The sequence below is a fragment of the Oryctolagus cuniculus genome, chromosome 13 (assembly GCF_051225735.1).
Source record: "Oryctolagus cuniculus isolate XC-2025 breed Fujian yellow rabbit chromosome 13, ASM5122573v1, whole genome shotgun sequence".
Lineage (NCBI taxonomy): Eukaryota > Metazoa > Chordata > Mammalia > Lagomorpha > Leporidae > Oryctolagus > Oryctolagus cuniculus.
In genome coordinates this window covers 67,494,985-67,518,622 of record NC_142879.1, presented here as the reverse complement: position 1 = coordinate 67,518,622, position 23,638 = coordinate 67,494,985, and the positions used below count along the sequence as shown (strand labels likewise).

Genomic DNA, 23,638 nt, shown 5'->3' with positions numbered 1-23,638 from the left:
CTGTGGCCAGGGAGTGCAGTGGAGGATGGCCCAAGTGCTTGGGCCCTGCACCCCATGGGAGACCAGGAGAAGCACCTGGCTCCTGCCATTGGATCAGCACGGTGTGCTGGCCGCAGCGCGCCAGCCATGGCGGCCATTGGAGGGTGAACCAACAACGGCAAAAGGAAGACCTTTCTCTCTGTCTCTCTCTCTCACTGTCCACTCTGCCTGTCCAAAAAAAAAAAAAAAAAACAAGTACAGCATTGGAAATTAAAGGTGGACAACTGATAATTGAGGAGTATGTCAATTATTTTTTTATGTATATTACCTGTTTACCCGTACAACTTATTGTACAAATTACATGCAGCTTCATTTTCAAATGAATCCTTAAAATAAGGAAATCCTTTTAGGAAACATTTAATTTTTTGCATTTTTGATTTTAAAGGCATGAGTTAAGTCAGTTTTCAGTGCATTAATGAAGATTTTAACTTTTCACCAGGTTAAGTGTTTTCTTACTATATTATCTGTTGTGTATGTAGTTAGCATATTGTGTCACTGAACTGTTTAAAAACCTAGCATGTAGAGCAAGCCTGTTTTGTGGAAAATCCTTATTCATTAAAAAATAATCATGGTAGATTTTTCTGCAAAAAAAAGCAAAAAAAATCTGTTATTGTAATAAATAATAAATGAATATTTTTATTTGAGAACATTTCTTTTTATTTTTTTTATTTGAAAGGCAAAGCTACAGAAAGAAAGAGGCAGAAAGATCTTCCATCTGCTGGTTCGTTCCCCAAATGGTCATAATGGCCAGGGCTGGGCCAGGCTGAAGCCAGGAGCCCAAACCAGGTCTCTCATATGGGTGTAGGGACCCAAATACTTAAATTATCTTCTACTGTTTTCCCAGATGAATTAGCAGGGAGCTGAATCAGAAATGGGGGCTGGTGCTGTGGCGCAGTAGGTTAAAGCCCTGGCCTGAAGTGCCAGCATCCCATATGGGTGCCAGTTCTGGTCCTGGCTGCTCTTCTTCCAATCTAGCTCTCTGCTATGGCCTGGGAAAGCAGTGGAAGATGGCCCAGGTCGTTGGGCCCCTGCACCCACGTGGGAGACTCAGAAGAAGCTCCCGGCTCCTGGCTTCAGATCGGCGCAGCTCCGGACGTTGCAGCCAATTGCAGAGTGAACTAGCGGATGGAAGACCTCTCTCTCTGTCTCTACCTCTCTCTGTGTAACTCTGTCTTTCAAATAAGTAAAATAAATCTTAAAAAAAAATAAAAAGAAATGGAGCAGCTGAGATGTGAACCAGAGTTCACATGGGATGCTGGCATCATAGGCAGCGAATTTACCAGCTCTGCCACAGTACCAGCCCTGAGAAAATTTTTCTTTCTTTCTTAAAAATATTTTTAAGGTAAACAAATTTGATATATACAGATTTAGGAGTATAGTTATCCTTCCCACTCTACCCTCCCTCCCACTCATGTTCCCATCCTTTCTCCTCCTTCCTTTCTTATTCTTCACGAGAAAAATTCTTAAAATCATTATAAAATGCAATTGTCCAACTTATTTAAATGCAAAATGATTAAGACTTATGATTATTATTATTTCCACAACTATTTAGTAATTGGCACAATAAATGCATAACAGTGTCAGTTTGAGAAATTTGAGATACTAAATGGAAAAAAATTCCTCCAAGTATTTGAAATTTGCTCATAAAAATTGCCACTTTTAAGTTTAATACATGATTTTGCTCTTTATTCAAGACAGAGTTTCGGTAGAGTTGGTTTCATTAGATTAACACTTGGCCCTCATATCATTTCCAGCTACTACCAGTTCTCTTCTGTGACTATGAGAACATACTTCTAATTTCTCAATTTGGGCCTAACTGTGCCCCTAATCTCACCAAACACCAATCTTTAAATAGCCTGTCAGTAACTTAGGTGGCTATTTCAGGGTAAATGACAGACATGACAGTAAAGAAGAGAAGATGGAAAGTAAAGAATAGAGGCTCAAGAAAATAAAAACAAAGATAGAGAAAGAGATCTGGTGGTCATTTGGTACAGCAGTTAAGTGGCCACATGCGACACCCGCATCCCATATCAGAGTTCTATCTTTGCTTCCAATTTCAGTTTCTTGCTAATGCACATGCTCGAGGCAGCAGGTGTCATAGCTTAAGAATTGAGGTTCCTTCCGCACACGTAGAAGCCAACTGAATTCCAGGTTCCTAGCTTTCACCTGGCCAAGCCTTGACTGTTGTGGACATTTGAGGAGTTAACGGCAGACAGATCTGTTTTTCTCTCTCTCTCTCTCTCACCCTGCCTCTCTTTCAAATAAGTGAAAACTAAACAGCAAAAGGAGTAAGATGAAATAAGCTAGATAAGATTTCCGTCACAGATTGGTATAAGGAAAATTGTATCTTATGAGCAGTCATAGCTTACAAGAACTATTGAACTAAAAATATATACCAAATATACATTAAAAGTGATAATTTCTATCAGGGTGTTGAATTACTTACCTTATCAAGTTCACTTGTCAACTTTTTATTTTCTTCAGTTAATAATACTTTTTCTCGTTCATACTGTTGTTTGAACTCATTTTCAAATTCTTCCCTTTCACTTTGACTAATATAATTCAAAATATTTTTAGAAAAAAAAACTGAATTAAAGGGAAAGTAAAAACTTCAAAGAAATTATTTTTACAATAGTTATACGGTAGATAAATATCAGACTGAACTATAGGAACATTATTCACAAATAACAAGATTATATGCTATGATAAGCTTCATGAAAACACTTTCTAAGGATTTACAATACAGTAACAGTGATTTGTTCAAATATTTAACAAATACTTATGAGGTACCAACTAGGTGCCAAGAAATTCTTATAGGCTCTGAGTATAGGTTCTGTGCTCATGGAGCTTACACTCCCTTGGAGGGGTAAAGCAATGAAAAATGAGTAAATGAATTAATTTTAGGTAATATATAAGCTATATAAAGATATTGAAACATAGAGGCCAGTGTTGCAGCACAGTGGTTATGCCACCACCTGTGATGTTGGCATCCCATATGGGTGCCAGTTCATGTGCCAGTTTCTCCACTTCCATTCTAGCTCCCTGCTAATGGCCTGGGAGTCAGCAGAGGATAGTCCAAGTGTTTGGGCCCCTGCCACGCACACCGGAGACATGGATGAAGCTCCTGGCTTTGATCTGGCCCAACCTCAGCTGTTGCGGCCATCTGGAGAGTGAACCAGTGGGTGGAAGGTCGGTCTGTCTGTCTGTCTGTCTGTCTGTGTGTCTCTGTCTCTCTCTCTCTCTTTCCTTCTCTCTTCCTTTTTCTTCATAACTCTTACTTTCAAATATAGCCAGGGCTGGGTCAGGCTGATGCCAGGAGCCAGGAACCTCCTTCAGGGTCTCCCGCAAGGGTGCAGGGGTCCAAGGACCTGTGCCATCCTCCACTGTTTTCACAGACACATTAGCAGGGAGCTGGATCAGAAATGGAGCAACCAGGACTCGAACCAGCACGCATGTGAAATGCCCACAGTAGGTCGAAGCTTACCTCCTGGTTCTACCACAGCGTGGGCCCCCCAAAATCATTTAAAAAGAAGTAATTGAAATATGGTAATACAATAAATATTTTTGCAGAGAGGATAACTTTTTTAAATAGTCTCACTAAGGTTAACAAAACAACAAAATGAAAATATATAATTGCCATCTCCTTCATGTTCATTACATTCTATTGGAAGAAAAAGATGAAATCAGATGTTTCTGTTACATGCACAATATTACTCAAAGATACAGAGTCATGGAATCTCACTTAAGACTGAGTCAGAGATACTTCTTGACTTTATTAATTTGATTAAGAGTAGCATTCTCAACTTCTTATTAGAAATTATATCTGAATTTAGTATCTATTTTTAATTTTCTTTAAACTTAACTTCAAAGAAAATTTCAATTTTATAGCAATGTTACAAGAAGAATACAAAGAATGCCTGTATCCATTTTACCCAGATTCCCCAGTTGTTAACACGGTACGAATTTTGCTCCATTATTCTCTGTGTGCACCAAGTTCATTTTTCTTCTTCTGAATCACTGAGAGGTATTCTCCTTCATGCACCCAAGTTTTCTGGTGTGCTATGTCTCAAAGTCAAGGACACTCTCTGTGATAACCATTAAGGATCTCTCCAAATTAGAAAAAAAGTCAACATTGCTAGAGCATCCATCCAAATCCACAGAACCAATTCAAGGCCTGCTAATCATTCCATCTTCTTGCCTAGACCATGATACAGCTGATAGTTAAACTGAGTTGCATTTAGTAGTAATGTCTCTTTTTCAAGTTCCTTTGGTTTAGAGAAGCTGCTAAGTCTTCCCTATTTCTTAAAACAGTTTTAAAAGGTATAGGGGGAGAGGGAAGAGATGTATAATTTGGGACATGCTCAGGCTGAGTTGCCCCAAGTGGTGGAGTTGGAAGCATACCAGGGGATTCCAATTCAATCCCATCGAGGTGGCATGTACCAATGCCATCTCACTGTTCCAGGTGATCAATTTCAGTTCACAGTTGGTCATGGTGGAGGGACTGGGAGTCAAAGGGAGCACATAGACAAGTCTAGTACCTGCTAACGCTAACCGATGGAGTAAATAAAGGGGAGAGTGATCCAACATGGGAAGTGAGATACTCAGCAGACTCATAGAATGGCAGATGTCCTAAATAGCACTCTGGCCTCAGAATCAGCCCTAAAGGCATTCGGATCTGGCTGAAAAGCCCATGAGAGTATTTCAGGCATGGAAAGCCAAGACACTCTGGCAAAAGATCTCTGTGAGTGAGATCCCAGTGGAAAGAACAGGTCCTCAAAGAAGGAGGTACCTTTCTCTGAAGGGAGGAGAGAACCTCCACTTTGACTATGAACTTGTCTAAACAAGATAAGAGTCGGAGAACTCAGAGGGCTTCCATAGCCTTGGAAACTCATGACTGGAGCATAGGGAGATTACTGATGCCATAGACAGGAGTGTCAATTGGTAAAGTCAACAACAGGAGTCACTGTGCACTTACTCCTCATGTAGGATCTCTATCCTTAATGTGCTGTACATTGAGATTTAATGCTATAACGAGTACTCAAACAATATATTTCACTTTGTGTTTCTATGGGGGTGCAAACTATTGAAATCCTTACTTAATGCATACTAAACTGATCCTCTGTAAAAAAAAAAAAAAAAAAAAAAAGAAATTATCAATTCCCAACTTGACTCTCACTGGGATTAAACATGACAATAGGTCTGATCTGATTTCATCATCATTTAAAAAAAAATCATCTATTATTTTTCACTTTATGTTTCTGTGTGGGAGCAAACTGTTGAAATCCATACTTAATGTATACTAAGCTGATCTTCTGTATATTAAGATAATCGAAAATGAATCTTGATGTGAATGGAAGGGGAGAGGGAGTGGGAAAGGGGAGGGTTGTGGGTGGGAAGGACGGTATGGGGGGGAAGCCATTGTAATCCATAAGTCGTACTTTGGAAATTTATATTCATTAAATAAAAGTTAAAAAAAAGAAAAAGAAAAAAACAAAACAAAACAAAAAAAAAGAAATAATCCACATAAAACTAAAAAAAAAAAAAAGGTATAGGATTTTTGTTGTGTAGGGGTAATATTCCACCTGGGTTTGATATAAAAATTAATTCTTGGCTAGAATGTCACAGGAATGATAGTGCCATGCTCTTTGCAGTACATCCCATTAGACGGTATAAATGTTGAATAGCACAACATTGGCTAAACCTCTTAGGCTAAGCTAAGGGTACAGTGGAGCCACAGACAAGAGATGGGAACCTCTGGGCAGCAAAAGATAATACTAACAACTCTGAACTCTCCTATCTCCCTGGAACCTTCCATGCAGGTAGAAGCAGCTTTATTCTTTCTCCACAGCCAGACTTTCTTTGCATAAATAGTTCATTAGCTTCACCTGGCATAGTTATTGCAAAGGGGAGATGACAATTATCTTTAACACTGTTTACTACCACAAAAGGAGGGTGCCAGTCATCTGTAACAACTATTCTACCACATGCCTTGTCTTCAGACCCATGATATAGATAAGATCACAGCACAGGCCAGATACAGAAATGAAGAAGGGGACTTACAATGAGCAGTTAAAGTATTTTGCCAATTCATAATGGAAAAAGTAGAAGCAGCATATAGGAATGAATTCTAAGAGTGCCAGGCCAAGGAAGATAAAAGAAAAATTTAAATATAGCTAAATTTATCAACTGGACATATATATTTGCAATTTGTGCTTTAATTCGTGGACTAAATACTCTGATATAGATTTTCAATGCTGGGGGCTAATTAAAGCTTGGACTCAATAGTGGGCTATAATCAACAAGCTTACCTGGCATGTAATGAAGGGTCTACTAGTCTGGTGAGATCAGACTGTTACAAGGGGATCCCTAAGTATCACAGGCAATCTGCTCAGCCACCCCCTAAGCATACAATGCAAAATACCCAGAGAATATTCCTGACACCATGGCATTAACAGGTACAATGAGAGAGATTATTAGCATCTTGGAAAAGCACTGTGGTAGGTGTTCTCTGCAGAGGTGACAGCTTAAAATGCCACAAGGAAGTATACTCCCCGATTTTATAAAAAATAATGGTATTCCACGCTGGCTGATCTACCATCTGCTTTGTTACAGAAGAGCTTAAATGTTTCAAATCCCAATCCTCTACTTTACAAAAAAAAATAATAAATTAAAGTTACACACAGTGACTTAATTAATAGATTAGTTTGCTTAATGGCATGTCTTCATTTGAAAATCTGGGGAAAACACCTCTTATTTACAAATTTCCTTATTATGCTCACCTTATTTAATTACATTTATACTAAGAAGTATAGAGGAAAGAGGAAGCTAGGGAGAGAGAAAAATAAATGAACCACATTAGAATTCCTTTTCTCAGCACTGGACTATAAGGAAAATTCACAAATAAATTTCTAACAGTTCTTTTAATACTCTCACCACTACCTTCCATCCCATGTCTATACACATACACACAATAAACTTAATACTATAAAAGTTATTTAAAATGACAAGTTCAGGGGCAGGGGCAGAACTTTTTAAAAATCTAAGAAGAAAAAGAATCAGTTTTCAAAAACCATGTTAACATGTAGACAAACAGGCTTATATCTACAGCCATTTGATGAAGGATGTCAGCAACAAATGAACTTCAACATGGCTCAGCTCCGGGTAATTTTATATGATTGTTTTCAAGTGAAAAAGTAATGGCTGATCTTAAAAGCATAACCATAAAAATTTTCCACATCATTAAATTATTGAAGATAAATAATTTGTACATTCAAGGAAAATGATTTATACTGTCTTTCAAAGCAAATGTGCTACTTTATTATTCATCATAAAAATGCTAAATTTATATTGTTATGGAAAGGAATCTTTTCCAATACAATAGTAACTTCAAAAACAAATAAGAAACTGTTAAGAAGCCTTCCAGAAAAATATGTACACAGAGTATAATCTTCATGTGAAACCATTCTTTCCTTTTCCTATTTCCATTAATCTACTCTCCACTCTCAATAATAATAATAAAAAATAATAAACTCACTATTCTCTGTGTCACAGTTCATTTCCTGCTTCCTTGGACTTTCTATTCACTGATAAATATCTTTTGTATCCTTTTAACTGCTCCCCATCACATCAATATCTGGCTTCTACCTCCATCACCTGAAGAAACCTATTCAGGGGCATGGTGGTGTGGCACATCAGGTTAAGCCACCGCCTGTGACACTGGCATCCCATATGGCTGCTCCAACTGCGATCCAGCTCCCTGCTTATGTGTCTGGGGAAGAAGTCCAAGAGGACCAAGGGCTTGGGCCCCTGACACTCACATGGGTGACCAGAAGAAGTTTCTGGCTTTGGCCTGGCCTAGCCCTAGCAACTGCACCCATATGGAGAGTGAACCATAAGATTGAAGATCTTTTTTTTTTTTTTTTTTTTTTTTTTTTTGCTTTGCCGAGTGCTTTATTCCACAGACAGAGCCCAGAGGCTGTGAACCCCAGGCTGAGCCCACACGGTGCCGGAAATTCATCCAACACATCTACAACCAACTAATCCTTGTCAAATGAGCTAAAATCACTCCCTGGAGAAAGGACAGTCTCTTCAACAAATTACGTTGGGAAAGTTGAATCTATGCATGCAGAAGTATGAAACAAGACCCCTAACTTACACCTAATACAAAAATAATATCCCAGTGGATTAAGGATATTAATCTATGAAGTGATACCACCCAATTACCTGGGGGAAACTCTGTAAAACACTGGCATAAGCAAAGACTTCTTGGAAAAAGACCTCAGAAGTATAGACAATAAAAGCTAAAATTGACAAATGGCATTATATCAACCTAAGAAGTTTCTACACAGCAATGAAAACACCAAGAAAAGTGAAAAGGCAACCAACAAAATGGGAGAAAATATCTGCAAACTATACATGTAATAAAGAATTAATACCCAGGACCCATAAAGACTTCAAGAAACTCAACAACAACGTTAATAATCCACTTAAGACACAGGCAAAAGTCATGAACAGGCATTTATCAAAGGATGAAATAAAAATGGCCAACAGACACATGAAAAAATGCTCTGTATCACTAGGGATAAGGGAAATGCAAATAAAATATACAATGAGGTTTCATTTCACCCCAGTTAGAATGTCAATCATCCAAAAATCAAAAAATAACAAATGCTGGCAAGGATGTGGGGAAAAGGTACCTTAATATACTGTTGGTAGGAACGTAAACTTGTACAACCACTATGGAATACAATGTAAAGATTCCTCAGAAATCTGTGAATAGATCTACCATATGACCCCTCATCCCATTCCTGGAAATTTATCTAAAGGAAATGAAATCACCATATGAAAGAGTGTTTATTGCAGCTCAATTCACAATAGCTAAGATATGGAAACAACCCAGATGTCCATCAACTGATGACTGGATAAAGAAAATGTGGTATACATACACTGCAGAATACTTCTCAGCCATAAAAAGAATGAAATCCTGTCTTTTGCAATAAAATGGATGTAACTGGAAACCATTTCAGTTAGTGAAATAAGCCAGTCCCCCCAAAGTAAATTTCATATATTTCTTCTCATATGTGGCTGTTAATACAGAATATCAAAAAAAGGTATAGGAATGAAATGGACATATTGTGCTCTGATTATTCTTTTTAGCCATTGTTACACCGCTGTGTAACTGTGGTCTTTCTATTTTTTACTTGTTGCATATTACAGTTAATGCTGCACTAAGCCTGTCATTGCAGAGTGGACATAAATTGTTTTTGCAAAAATTAAAGAAAAAGAAAGGAAGGAAGGAGGGAGACTGAGGTACAGAGTAAGGGAGGGAGGGAAATATGGCTATCGTCCTAAAAATTGTACCTCTGGGGGCCAGCAATGTGACATAGAAGTTTAAGTCTATGCCTACAGCACTGGTATCCTGTACAGATGCTAGTTCAAGTCTTGCCTGTTTCATTTACAATCCAGTTCCTTGCTAATGTGCCTGGGGAAGCAGTGCACAATGGTCCAAGTACTTCGGCCTCTGCACCCATGTGGGAGACCTGGATGAAGTTCTAGGCTCCTGGCTTCAGCCTCGCCCAGCCCCAGCCATGTGGCCATCTGGGGAGTGAACCAGCAGATGGAAGGTATCTCTCTCTCTCTCTCTTCCTCCCTCCCTCCCTTTTCTGTTTCTGCCTTTCAAATAAAAAAATAATTAAAAAAAAAATCTGTACCTCTGAAATACATGTAATCCGTTCTGTTTATATTAATAACAAACAAAAGGATAATTAATAAGTAAATTGTGGAGATCAAAACAAAATGTATTTATTTCCTTTGAAAGGCATCTGGCCTGATTTCTAACTACTTGTACCTTTCCATTTATGTTTCCAACATTTCATTTATGGAATGTGCTACATTCCTTTTGCCTTTAGATCTTAGTAAATTCTGGTACTTCTGCTGGATACACTTCCCTAGCTTTTTCATTCTTGTTTCTTAGGTCTCAGCCTAGAAGTAACTGTGTTCAAAAAGCCTATATGTATGAAATGTTACCCTTTCACTCCTACATGTGCTCCTATTTCTTTTCCTATCATGGGTTGTCGTTTTTTATTCACCGGTCTTGATTGTGGCTTCCTTCAGGACTGGGATATAATTACTGCCTATGGATCTGCATTAGTTAATGCATAATACATACCCAATAGATATTTACTGAATGAGTAAATAGTTTGATTCTTACCTTTCTCTCCTAGTTTTTTCCAATTTGTCTTTTAAAATCATAATTTCTTTATTGAGAGCAAGTTGTTGGCCTTCTGAATCATGTAGTTCTTTCTTCAGATTTTTTATTTCATTGGCATGTATTCCTTCTCGCTTAGTTATTTCTTCTTCATAGAAAATACTTTTCTTTTCCAAGTCAGTCTTTAGTTTAGTTATCTCTTGCTGATGCTCTATGCTGCATATTCCTGGTGAATAACTAATTTGTTTTTGCTGCAGAAGTAAAAACAAAAGATGAGTTCATCTACCAAAATCATAAAATACTAAATAACTTATTTCTATAATATATATTAAGACTGTTCATTTGATTATATATCACTTTTGTATATTATCAAATAAAAAAATACTATTCCTGGGGCTAGTGTTGTGGCACAGCAGGTAAAGTTGTCACCTGAGACACTAGCATCCCATATGGGCACTAGTTTGAGTCCGAGCTGCTCCACTTCTGATCCAACACCCTGCTCATGGCATAGGGGAAGCAGCAGAAGATGGCCCAAGTGCTCGGGTCCTTGTCACCATGTGGCTCTTGGCTTTGGCCTGGTCCAGCACTGGACATTGTGGCCATCTAGGGAGTGAACCAGCAGATGGAAGATCTCTCTCTTTGTCTCTTCCTTTCCCTCTGTAATTCTTTCAAAATAAATAAGTAAATCTTAAACAAAAAAAGAACTTCTTCCTATAGACGGGTTATTTGGCACAGTTGTTGAGAAGCCACTTGGGGTGCCCACATCAGAGTGCCTGGGTTGAAGTCCCAGCTCAGCTCCTGGTTACTGTTTCCTGCTAATATGATTCCTGGTGGGTATTAGTTGATAGTTCAAGCAGTTATGTCCGTGCCAACCACATGAGAGACATGGATTGGGTTTATGGCTCCTTGCTTCAGCCTGGTCCAACTCAGGCATCTGCAGACATTTAAGGTGTTAATAAGAGAAAGGTTGGTCTGTCTCTGTGCCTTTCAAATAAAGTAAAATACACATTTAAAATTTTAAAGATATTTATCATTTGTCAGATCCAGACTGTCTATTCCTGATCTTAGCTTGGCTGCAAAACTTTGCTTAAATTGAGGACAGCCAGAGCTAGTCAGATTCTTGCTACTAAATATCTCTATATGGCAATGATGCCTAAATCAACACCTGTAGTGTTTTTTTTTTTTTTTTTTTTTTTGACAGGCAGAGTGGACAGTATGAGAGAGAGACAGACAGACAGAGAGACAGAGAGAAAGGTCTTTCCTTTTCTGTTGGTTCACCCTCCAATGGCCGCTGCGGCCGGCGCACCGTGCTGATCTGAAGCCAGGAGCCAGGTGCTTCTCCTGGTCTCTCATGTGGGTGTAGGGCCCAAGGACCTGGACCATCCTCCACTGCACTCCTGGACCACAGCAGAGAGCTGGACTGGAAGAGGGGCAACTGGGACAGAATCTGTTGCCCCGACCGGGACTAGAACCCGGTGTGCCGGAACACCTGTAATTTTGACTACTAAACCACACTACTCTTTGATTTTTCTAAGCACCAAAAGACATTTTAAGTTTGAGATTACGTTTAGTTTGGTTGGCTGTTGGGATGCTAGCACCATATACAGGAAGTTTCAAGGAAAAAAATCCCCTCTAAAATCAAACCTAACAAAAATAACATTAAATCTTTTATAAGAACAAGCTACCACAACTATGTTTTACTGCACTTATTAAATATAAAGTAGTATTAACAAATTTTAAATAAATAATTATTATAATAAATTAAACTTTTTTGAAAGATTTATTTATTTGAAAGGCAGAGTTTCAGAGGCAGAGAGAGAGAGAGGTCTTCCATCAATTGGTTCACTCCCCAAATGGTTGCAATGGCTAGAGCTGGGATGATCTGAAGCCAGGAGCCTGGAGCTTCCCCTACTTCTCCAACGCAGGTGCAGGGGCCAAAGGACTTGGGCCATCTTCCCCAGCCCCAAAACTTTTCTTTTTTAAAAAATATTTTACTTTTTTGAGAGACAGAGTTACAGACACAGAGAGGGAGAGACAGACAGAAACATCTCCCATCTGGTGGTTCACTCCCCAAATGGCTACAATGGCTGGAGCCGAGACAACCTGAAGCCAGGAGACAAGAGATCCCTCAAGGTTTCCTACATGGGTACAGGGGCCCAAGTACTTGGGCCATCTTCCACTGCTTTCCCAGGCTCATTAGCAGAGAGCTGGATTAGAAGAGGAGCAGCCAAAACATGAACCAGAGCCCATACTGGGCTCTGCTGCAGGCAGAGGCTTAGCCTACCTACTATGCCACAGCGCCAACTCCAATAAATTAATTTTTTAAATGCAAGTGATAATTTCAACAGGTATTCCTGGCCTAAAAATATCTGGCAAAAACCCAAAAATAATATTACAATTTGCCCAAATTCAATAATAAAAGTATTCAAAAATTCTTCTAACTTAAAAAAAATCCATTTCAAGCTATCAAACAAAATACTTAAAGGTGTAACATCAGAATTATAACCAGTAAATTAAAAATGATACTAAGAAGAAGTCTTCCATTGTAACTCAAGTGTAGTATCAATTTTAGATACTCTGAGCAACATGTGATTAGTTAAAAGAAATGAATATTGTAAAGAAATTATCATCCTCATCTAATTGTTCACCCAGAAAATACAAATAAATCTACTTAAAAGTGTTAGAATTGTTAAAGTTTAGTAAAACAATAGCATATAAGATAAACATAAATCAGCAGTACTTCAGATATTAAAATGAGGCATTAAAAACAATTAAAATTTCATTGTGAATAGCAAAAACAAAAAACAACACATACTAATATAATACATACATAAGGAATAATAGGAAGATACTTCTCTGATTTACATAAAAAAGCAAAAAGTATTTATAAAATATGTAAAGGAAGACCTGAAACATTAAAAAAAATTACCAAGTACTTGAAGGAAAGATCAGATGTACCTTTATACAAATCCTGAAAACGGATAAACTAGAGATATTCTTTTCAAATATTAAAATATACTATAAATCTTTCATAAAGTATCACTGTAATACAGATCCTTCCCAAATAATCCAATTCAATAAATAAGACATCTTCATTCAGTGGAAAAGATAGTGATTAAATGATAGAATATGAATTACCAGCTAGCAATCCAATAACAAAATGCTCCTTAAGTCACTCCATTCAGCAAAATATATTCCAAATAAATTCAAGAGTTAAATACTTTTAAGCTCAACTGAAGCAACAGAACAAAGTAGCATTAAATACTTATCAAAACTGGAAAGAGAAGGACAAGTCAAGTTTTGAAACAACAGAAGAAACAGAGGAAAAAATAAGCAAATATGTCTACACTTTTATTCTATAATTCTAAATAAGAGTAAGACCAAAATTACAGGGCTAGTTTTGTGGAATGGGGGGTTAAGATGCTGTCTATGAGGCTGACATTCCACATGGGTACTCGTTCATGTCCCAGCTGCTCCACTTTGAACCAGTTCCCTGTTTATGTACCTGGGGAAATACTGAAAACGATGCAAGTCCTTGGGCCCCTGCACCCATGCGGGAGATCCAGAAAAAACTTACTCGTGTCATCAGCCCTGGCCATTGCAGACATTTAGAAAGTTAACCAAAGGATGAAAAATCCCTGTCTCTCCCTTTGTAAACTCCGTGTTTCAGATAAATCAATCAATCTCAAGAAAAAAAAGAAATGAAAAGCAAAATTAAAGAGCAACTAATAAATTGGTAAAGTAGTGGCTGAAAATAAAAGAAAAAGTAAACTTCTGAGCAAAGAGTTTAAGTGAATTGACAAAAAAAACTATTAAGATTAAAATTAAATAGGTGAATTATTTAAATTCACGCAGAGAAATTTCAATTAATCCACTAATAAGCCAAGAAAAACTAAAAACCACTTATAAAATTTTGAGCTTTTATATTTGCAAAGATTTCTCATAATTATCAAATATCTTAAAATGATTTGATAATTTCATTTCTAGGTATCTATTATAAGAATACAGAGGGGCCAGCACCATGGTGCACTAGGTTAATCCTCTGCCTTTGCCGCTGGCATCCCATACGGGTGTCAGTTGTAGTCCCAGCTTCTCTTCTACCAATCCAGCTCTCTGCTTTGGCCTGGGAAAGCAGTAGAAGATGGCCCAAGTCCTTGGGCCCCTACACCCATATGGGAGACGGGGAAGGAGCACCTGGCTTCTGGCTTCATATTGGCGCAGCACCAGCCGTTGCGGCCATTTGGGGAATGAATCACTGGAAGGAAGACCTTTCTCTCTGTTTCTCCCTCTCACTGACTGTAACTCCACCTCTCAAATAAATAAATAAAATCTTAAAAAAATACAGAAAAGGCAGTGTATAAAGGTTTTCATGGCAATTACAGTATTCCAAAAGTAAAAACAAATTAATCATTTAATTGCAGAGAACTGATTATGTGGATATTCTTCTTCAAGTATTTATAATCAGGGGCCAGCGCTGTGGCATAGCGGGTAAAGCTGCTGCCTGCAGTGCCAGCACCCCAAAAAGGGCAGGTTCAAGTCCTGGCTGTTCTACTTCCAGTCCAGCTCCCAGCTAATGCACCCAGGAAAGCACCGAAAGATAGCCCAAGACCTTGCACCCTTGCACCCACATGGGAGACCCAGAAGAAGCTCCTGGCTTCGGATTGGTCCAGCTCCAGCCATAGCGGCCAACTGGGGACTGAACCAGCAGATGGAAGATTCTGTTTCTGCCTCTGCCTCTCTGTAACTCTGCCTTTCAAATAAATCAATAAATCTTCTTATAATCATTAACATTACATCTGGGACAATTTTATAGTAACTAGTGAAAATGCTTATTATATTGTTAAAAAATACAACTATTATGCGTTGAACTGCCCCCCCAAAAGACTTAGGTTGATAACCTAACTCAACAGTAGTACTTCAGGGTAGTCCCTAATCTGATTGTGTTCTTACAGAAAAGAGGAATCTGGAGGCCATGCTGTGGCACACTGAGTTAAACCAATCCTTGCAACACTGGCATCCCATATCAGAGCACTGGTTCAGCTGCTCTGCTTCCAATCCAGCTGCCTGTTGCTGGGAAGGCGGCAGAACATGACTCATGCCTTGAGCTTAGGCCCCTGCCACCCATGTGGGAGACCTAGATGGAGTTCCTGGATCTTGGCTTCAGCCTGGCCCAGAACTGGCTATTGTACCCATCTGGGGAATGAACCAGTAGATGGAAGATCACTATCTCTCCCTCTTTCTCTAGCCTCTCTCTCCTCTCCTCCCCACTCCTCTCCCTTTTTGTCACTCTGCTTTTTGAATAAACATATAAAATGTTCAATGAAAAGGAGAAGTCTAAAAATAGACATAGACACAGGGAGAACTCCACGTAGAGATGAAGGTGACACATTTACAAGCCAAGCCATGCCAAAGACTGCCAGCAAACCTCTAAAAGCCAAGCTTACCAGCACCTTGATTTTGAACACCTAACCACCAGAACTCAGACTGCAAATTTCTGTTTGTCGAGATAACCTATTTCATGGTCCATTGTTATAGCAGTCCCAGCAAACTAATACATAAAGGTTAAAAAAAATTCTAGTAGTATATGAAAACAATTGAAAGTATTAAAAAAATTACTGAGGGGCTAGCATTGTGGTATAGCAGGTAAAGCCACTGTCTGCAATGCAGGTATCCCATAAGGGCACTAGTTCACATCCTGGCTGCTCCACTTCCAATCCAGCTTCCTGTTAATGGCCTAGGGAAGCAGCAGAAGACAATCCAAGCACTGTGGCCCCTGCTACCCAAGTGGGAGATTCAGAAGAAACTCCTGGCTCCTGACTTTCAGCCTCTGGGGAGTAAATGAGTGGATGGAGGATCTCTGTCTCTGTATCTCCCTTTGTCTCTGTAACTCTGCTTTTCAAATAAATAAATCTTTAAAAAATATTGATATATAATTCACGTGTCATACAACTCACCCATTTAAAGCATAAAATACAATAATTTTGGTTACTGGTATATTACATGACTAATTTTTAAGTATTAAGTAATTTTAAGTAATTTTTAAGCAAGGTATATGTAGCACAAATTTTTCCATTTTAACCATGTTAATTTTGCAATTCAATGGCTTTAACTATATTTGTAATACTGTGCAAATATCACCATCATTGCAAAGAAAAATTCGGTAATCGTTAGGAATTAACTTGGGCCTGGTGTTTTGACATACTAGGTAAAACTGACACCTGCAATGCCAGCATCCATCCAGGCGCCAGTTCACTTCCAATCCAGTTCTCTGCTAATGGCCTGAGAAAGACAGCAGAAGATGGCCCAAGCACTCAGATGAAGATCCTGGCTTCAGCCTAGCTCTGCCCTGGCCATTAAGGCCACTTGGAAGCTGAATCAGTAGATGGAAGACCCGTCTTTCTCTGTGTGTGTCTCTCTCTGTAACTCAGATTTTCAATTAAAAAAATCTTAAAAAAAAAAAAAAAAGAATAGAATTAACCCTAAGGTAGGCACTGTAGTGCACTGCATTAAGCAGAAACTTGCCACATTCACATCTGACACTGGAGCATCAGCTCAAATTCTGGCTGCTTTGCTTCCAATCCAGCTCCCTGCTGAAGTGCCTGGAAAAGCAGCAGAGATAACTCAAGTACCTGGGCCCCTACCAACAAGGTAGGAGACCCAGATGGGGTTCCAGGCTTACCAGAGAATAGAAGTGATTATTTCTCTCTCCCTCTCTCACTCTTGCAAGTAAATAAATCTTTAAAAAATAAAGAAAGAATTAACTCCCTGTTCCCTGCTCCAAACCCTGGTAACTCTATTCTACTCTGTATGAATCTGTCTACTCTAGGGGCCGGCGCTGTGGTGCAGTGGGTTAATGCCCTGGCCTGAAGCACCGCCATCCAATATGGGCACCAGTTCTAGTCCTGGCCGCTCTTCTTCCGATCCAGCTCTCTGCTATGGACAAGGAAACCAGCAGAATATGGCCAAGTCCTTGGGTCCCTGCACCTACGTGGGAGACCTGGAAGAAGCTCCTGGCTCCTGGCTTTGGATTAACGCAGCTCTGGCCATTGCGGCCATCTAGGGAGTGAACCAGCAGAAGAAAGACCTCTCTCTGTGTCTCTATCTCTCTAACTCTTTCAAATAAATAAATCTTAAAAAAAATTTTGCCTACTCTAATTAGTTCATATAAATGGAATCATACAGTATTTGCCCTTTTGCATCTGGCTTCATTTAGCAAAATGTTTTCAAGATTCAGCCATGTTGTAGTATGTGTCAGAACTTCATTCCTTTTATGCCGGAATGATTTTCCATTGGATGTACATATGACATTTTGTTTATCCATCTGTTGATATGTACATGGGTTGTTTCCATCTTTGAGATATTGCAATAATGCTTCAATAAACACTGGTATAAAGTATATATTATCCTAGTAGATGCTTGCTTTCAAGTATTTGGAGTATATACACACATATGAGTTCTGGGTCATAAGGTAGTTTTACATATACCTTTTTTAAGGAACAACCAATTTATTTTGAAATTTAGCCAAACCACTTTGTTAGTAGCAATTTAAAAAGCTTTCAATTTCTCTATATCCTTGCAAAACATTCTTTCTTCCTCTTTCCCACTTTCGAATTGTAAGTATACTAATAGGTTCAGAGTGATATTTAGTTTTTATTTAAATTTGCATTTCTCTCATGAGTAATGATATTGAGCATGTTTTCATGTACTAATTGACCATCTGAAAAATGCCTATTCAAGCCCTTTGTCAATTCATCAGTTAGGTTGTCCTTTTGTTGCTGAATTTTAGCAGTTCTTTATTTAATATGGATTTATGATTTGAAAATATTTTATTAAACTCCTCAGGATGTCTTTTCAATTTCTTAGGAATGTTTTTTGATGAAACAGTCATAACTTTTTATTTTGATAAAGCCCAGTTTATTTTCTTTGTTGCCTTTGCTTCTGGTTTCATTTCTTTTTTTTTTTTTTTTTTTGAAGACTTTATTTATTTGAAAGGCAGAGTTACAGAGAGGGAGAGGCAGAGGCAGAAAGAAAAGTCTTCCATTGGTTGGTTCACTACCCAAATGGCTATAGCGGCAGGCCAAGGCCAGGCCAAAGCCAGGGCTCAGGTGTTTATTCTGGGTCTCTCATGTGATGCAGAGGACCAAGTGCTTGAGCCATCCTCCACTGCTTTCCCAGATGCATTTGCAGGGAGCTGGATCAGAAGTGGGGCAGCCAGGACTGGAACTGGTACCCATATGGATGCCGGTGGTACAGGTGGCACCTTAACCCACTACACCACAGTGCCAGCATCTTTTGGTGTCATTTCTATGGCTCCACTGACAATACTTGTACTGGACTTCTAAAAGTTTTATAGCTTTTATTTAGGTTGTTGATCCATTTCTAGTTAATTTTTATATACAGTATAAGGCAGATGTCCAACTTCATTCATTTGCATGTGGTATCCAATTAGTTCTGCACAAATGTTGAAGAGACTATTCTCTCGCAATTAAACAAACCTAGTATAGCTGTAAAAGGCCAACAGTCAAAAATCAACTGGCTATAGGTATATGCATTTATTTTTAGACACAATTATATTCCATGGTTCTGTACGTCCATCCCAATGACAGCACCACACTGATTTGATGACCATGCCTTTATAGTGAATTTTGAAATCAAAAAGTATAAGTCCTCCGACTTCATCTCTTTTAATATTGTTTTGGCTGTCTGGGTTCCTCTGCAATTCCATATGAATTTGAGGATCACCTTTTTCTATTTCTCTATAAAACGGTTTTGGAACTTTGATAGGACTAAGTTGAATCTGTACATCACTTTGGGAAGTACTGGCAACTTAACAATACTATCTATGAAAATGGGTTACCTTGTAATTAATTTAGATCTTTAATTCCTTTCAGTAATGATTTATAATTTTCATTGTATAAGCCTTTATTTTCCTCGGTTAAATTCACTGCAAAGTATTTTATTCTTTTCTGATGCTGCTGCAAATGCAATTGCTTTCTTAACTTCTTTAGCAGATTGTTTAATACTGTAGAAACAGAAACATTTAAGGGCTGGTGCTGTGGCATACCAGGTTAAGCCAACACCTGCAATGCAGATATCGCATATGACTGCCAGTTTGAGTCCCAGCTGCTCCACTTCCAAACCAACTTCCTGACAATGCACCTAGGAAAGCAGCCTGGGAGACCTGGAAAAAACTCCTGGCTCCTGGCTTCAGTCTGGCTGAGCCCTGGCCATTGTGGCCATTTTGGGAGAGAACCAGTGGATGGAAGAGCTCTCTAAGCCTCTCTCTCTCTGTAACCCTGCCTTTCAAATAAATAAATAAAACTCTAAATAAATAAATAAATACAAGTGATTTCTGGGTGATCTTGAATCCTACAACCATGGAGGTTTTGTTTACAACCTCTATTGTTCCCTACATATTGTGGAGAATTTTCTTCAGATAAGCATATCTTGGAAATATTGTAGGTACAGTTGCAGACCACTGCAATAAAACAAATATGGCCCAAAAATGAGCAAGATAAATTTTTTGGCTTCCTAGTGCATATGAAAGTTATGCTTACCTTATTACTATAAAGTGTACAATACCATTATGTCTAACATGTACATATCTTAATTTTAAAATACCTTTAAAATTGTTATAATTTTAGAAGGTTTTTTTTTTTTTGACAGGCAGAGTGGACAGTGAGAGAGAGAGAGAGAAAGGTCTTCCTTTTGCCGTTGGTTCACCCTCCAATGGCTGGCGCACCGCGCTGATCCGATGGCAGGAGCCAGGAGCCAGGTGCTTCTCCTGGTCTCCCATGGGGTGCAGGGCCCAAGCACCTGGGCCATCCTCCACTGCACTCCCAGGCCACAGCAGAGAGCTGGCCTGGAAGAGGGGCAACCGGGACAGAATCCGGCGCCCCAACCAGGACTAGAACCCGGTGTGCCGGCGCCGCTAGGCGGAGGATTAGCCTAGTGAGCCACGGCGCCGGCCAATTTTAGAAGTTTTTTAACATTTTATTTCAGAAGTTTTGGATTTACAAAACAAAATTGTGCAGATGTACAGAGTCCCCATATATCCCACACAGCTTCCTCTATTATTAACATCTCATATTACTGCATTTGTCACCATCTATAATCCATACATAGCTTCCTAGTTTTTCAAATCCAATCATTATGTGATTCTGTGTTCATATTGAAACCATTTCAGCCTTTTTTTTAAGCTCACACATGAGGCAGAACATGAGAACATGTGGTATTTCTCTGTACTTGACTTATTTCATTTAATATGATGTCCTCGAGTTCCATCCATTTTGCTGCAAATGACAGGATTTCATTCTTTTTTATTATTACTGAATAGTATTCCACTGTTTATTTTCTTTTTCAGTTTTTTTTTTTGGGGGGGGGGCAGGTAGAGTTATAGACAGTGAAAGAGAGAGAGACAGAGAGAAAGGTCTTCCTTCCATAGGTTCACTCCCCAAATGGCCGCTACGGCTGGCACTGCACCAATCCGAAGCCAGGAGCCTGGTGCTTCCTCTTGGTCTCCCATGTGGGTGCAGGGACCCAAAGACTTGGGCCATCCTCCACTGCCTTCCCGGGCCACAGCAGAGAGCTGGACTGCAAGAGCAGCAACCAGGACTAGAACCCCGTACCCATATGGGATGCCGGCGCTGCAAGCGGAGGATTAACCAAGTGAGCCAAGGCGTTGGCCTGTATTCTACTGTTTGTATTTATATATTTTCTTTACCTATTCATCTGCTGATAGACACCTTGGTTGAGTCCACATATTGGGTATTATGAATGAACAGTGCTGCAGTAAACATGGTGGAGTAGGTATTTCTTTTATATAATGATTTTATATCACTTAGATACATACTAAAATATTTTAATATTAAAAATGCTAATGATCATCTGAGCCTTCAGTGAGCTATAATCTTCTTGGTGGTAGAGAGACTTGCCTTGATTTTCCTGGATGCTGATTGATGAGGGTGGTTGGTGTGGAAGGTTGGAATTAGCTGTGCCAATTGCTTAAAATAAGACAACACTGAAGTTTACATCAATTCTTTATTTTATTACAGATTTCTCTGTGTCATGTGATGCTGTTTCACTACATTTTACCCTCAGAATTTTTCAAAATTGAAATTAATTCTTTCAAACTCTGCTACTGCTTTATCAACTGAGTCTATGTAACATGTTAAACTTTTTTGTGGTCACTTCATCAAAGTACACAGCAACTTTACCAGGAGGAGTAGGTTCCATTTCAAGAAATCAGTTTTTTTTTGCTTATCCATAATTAGAACTCCTCATCTGTTAAAGTTTTATCCAATATTCAAGCGATTAAATCCCTATTCAGGTTCCACCTCTAATTTGAGTTCTCTTGCTGTTTTCACTATATATAGTTATTTCTCTAATGAAATCTTCAGTCCCTCAAAGTCATCCATAAAAGGTGGAATGAATTCCTTTCAAACTTCTGTTAGTGTTCATATTTTGACCTCTTCCTATGAAACACAAATATTCTTGATGGCATCTAGAATGGTGAACCCTTTCCATAAGGCTTTCAACTGACTTTAGTCAGATATAAAAGGCATTTCTTAAATAGATTTGAAAATCAAAAATAATTCTTGAGGGGCTGGCACTGTGGTACAGTGGATAAAGAAAGCCATGGCACCCTGGGGGTGCTAGTTTGAGTCCCCGCTGCTCTACTGCTGATCCAGCTTCCTGCTGGTGTGCCTGGAAGGGCAGCAGAGGATGGCTTAAACCCTTGGGTCTCTGCACACACGTGGGAAACCTGGAGGAGCTCCTGGCTTCAGATCGGCCCAGTTCTGGCTGTTGCAGCCATTTGGAGAGTGAACTGGTGGATGGGGGATCTCTCTCTCTCTCTGCCTCTGCCTCTGCCTCTCTGTAACTCTGCCTTTCAAATAAATAAAAATAGTCTGTGATTCACAGGCTGTAAAATGAATGTCATGTAGTGGGCCTGAAACATTTACCTTATTGTATATCTCCAGTAGCACTCTTGGGTACAGACGCATTGTCAACGAATAGTAGTATTTTGAAAGGAATCTTTTCTCTAAGCAGTCTGTCTCAACAGTAGGCTTAAAATATTCAGTGACCAAGATATAAACAGATATGCTGTCATCCAAGCTTTGTTGTTCCATTTATAGGCATGGTCAGAGAAGACATAGATAAATCTAAATCTCTGGAATGATTAATGGACTAGTTTCAACTTAAAATAACCAGTTGCATAAGTATGTAAAAAGAGAGTTCAAATGTCCTTTAAATATCTGAAGCAAGGTACTGATTTATCGTCTTTAGCTAAGAAGGTCCTAGTTGACATCTTCTTCCTACAGACACTGGCATACCATATTAGAGTGCCAGTTCAAGTCCCAGCTGCTCTGCTTAAGCTCCCTCCTAATGCACTTATGAAAGTATTCAATGATGGCACAAGTACTAGGGCATTGTTACTTATATGGGAGTTCAGGATGGACTTCCAGGCTCCTGGCCCAGCCCCAGCTATTGTGGCCACATGTGAAGATCCGTTTCTCTTTGTTTCTCCATTCTACCTCTCTGTCTCTCTGTCATTTTGCCTTTCAAATAAAATGAATCTATTAAAAAAATTTTTTTAAAAAATCTGTTGTTTAGTGTAGTTACCATCATCAACAGTCTTAAGTAAATCATCTGGATAACATGCTGCAGCTTCTGCATCAGCACCTGTTGTTTCACTTTGCACTTCTATGTTACGGAGATGGATTTTTTGTTTCAAACTCATGAACCAACATCTGCTAGCTTCAAATTTTTCTTCTGCAGCTTCCTCACCTCTCTCAGTCTCAGGGAATTGAAGAGAATTAGAGCTACACTTTGGATTAAGCTTTTTCTTAAGGGAACGTTGTGACTGGTTTGATCTCCCATCCAGACTACTATAACTTTCTCCATCTCAACAATAAGGCTGTTTTTACTTTGTTACCATTCTTGGAGTGGCAGTTTTTATTTCCTTCAAGAATTTTCCTTTGCAATCACAACATGTCTGCTTGGGGTAAGAGGTTTTGTTCTTAGGCTATCTCAGCTGGCAACATGCCTTCCCTCCTACTAAGTTTAATTACTTCTAGCTTTTGATTTAAAGTGAGAGATGTGTGACTCTTCCTTTCACTTGAAAACTTAGAGGCCACCACAGTTATTAATGGGCCAAATTTCAGTACTATTGTGTCTCAGGGAATAGGGAATTCAAGGATAGGAGAGAGACAGGGGAACAGCTGATCTATAAAGCAGTAGAACACTCACCAAGTTCAGCGTCATATCTCAGTAAAATTGTAGTGCACTAAAACAATTACAATACCAATAAAACTCACTATAACAGATCACCATGACAGATATAATAAGAAAATTTTAAAGATGTCAAAGTTACCAAAATGAGGCACACAA

General features: G+C 38.9%; 1 protein-coding gene across 26 annotated transcripts in view; it reads right to left on the bottom strand.

The window, feature by feature from the left end:
* CDC42BPA (CDC42 binding protein kinase alpha) overlaps positions 1-23,638 on the bottom strand; it is a 343,482-nt gene that overhangs the window by 102,812 nt on the left and 217,032 nt on the right. For all 26 annotated transcript variants that reach the window (XR_016219088.1, XR_016219086.1, XR_016219087.1 and 23 more), the window contains 2 exons: positions 10,250-10,497; positions 2,486-2,591 (listed from right to left, as the gene is read on the bottom strand). Coding sequence is in view for 23 of the 26 variants with exons in the window: in XM_051820822.3 (XP_051676782.1) it covers positions 2,486-2,591; positions 10,250-10,497 (354 nt within the window). In the remaining 3 variants the exon portion in view is untranslated. The remainder of the gene's footprint in view (positions 1-2,485; positions 2,592-10,249; positions 10,498-23,638) is intronic.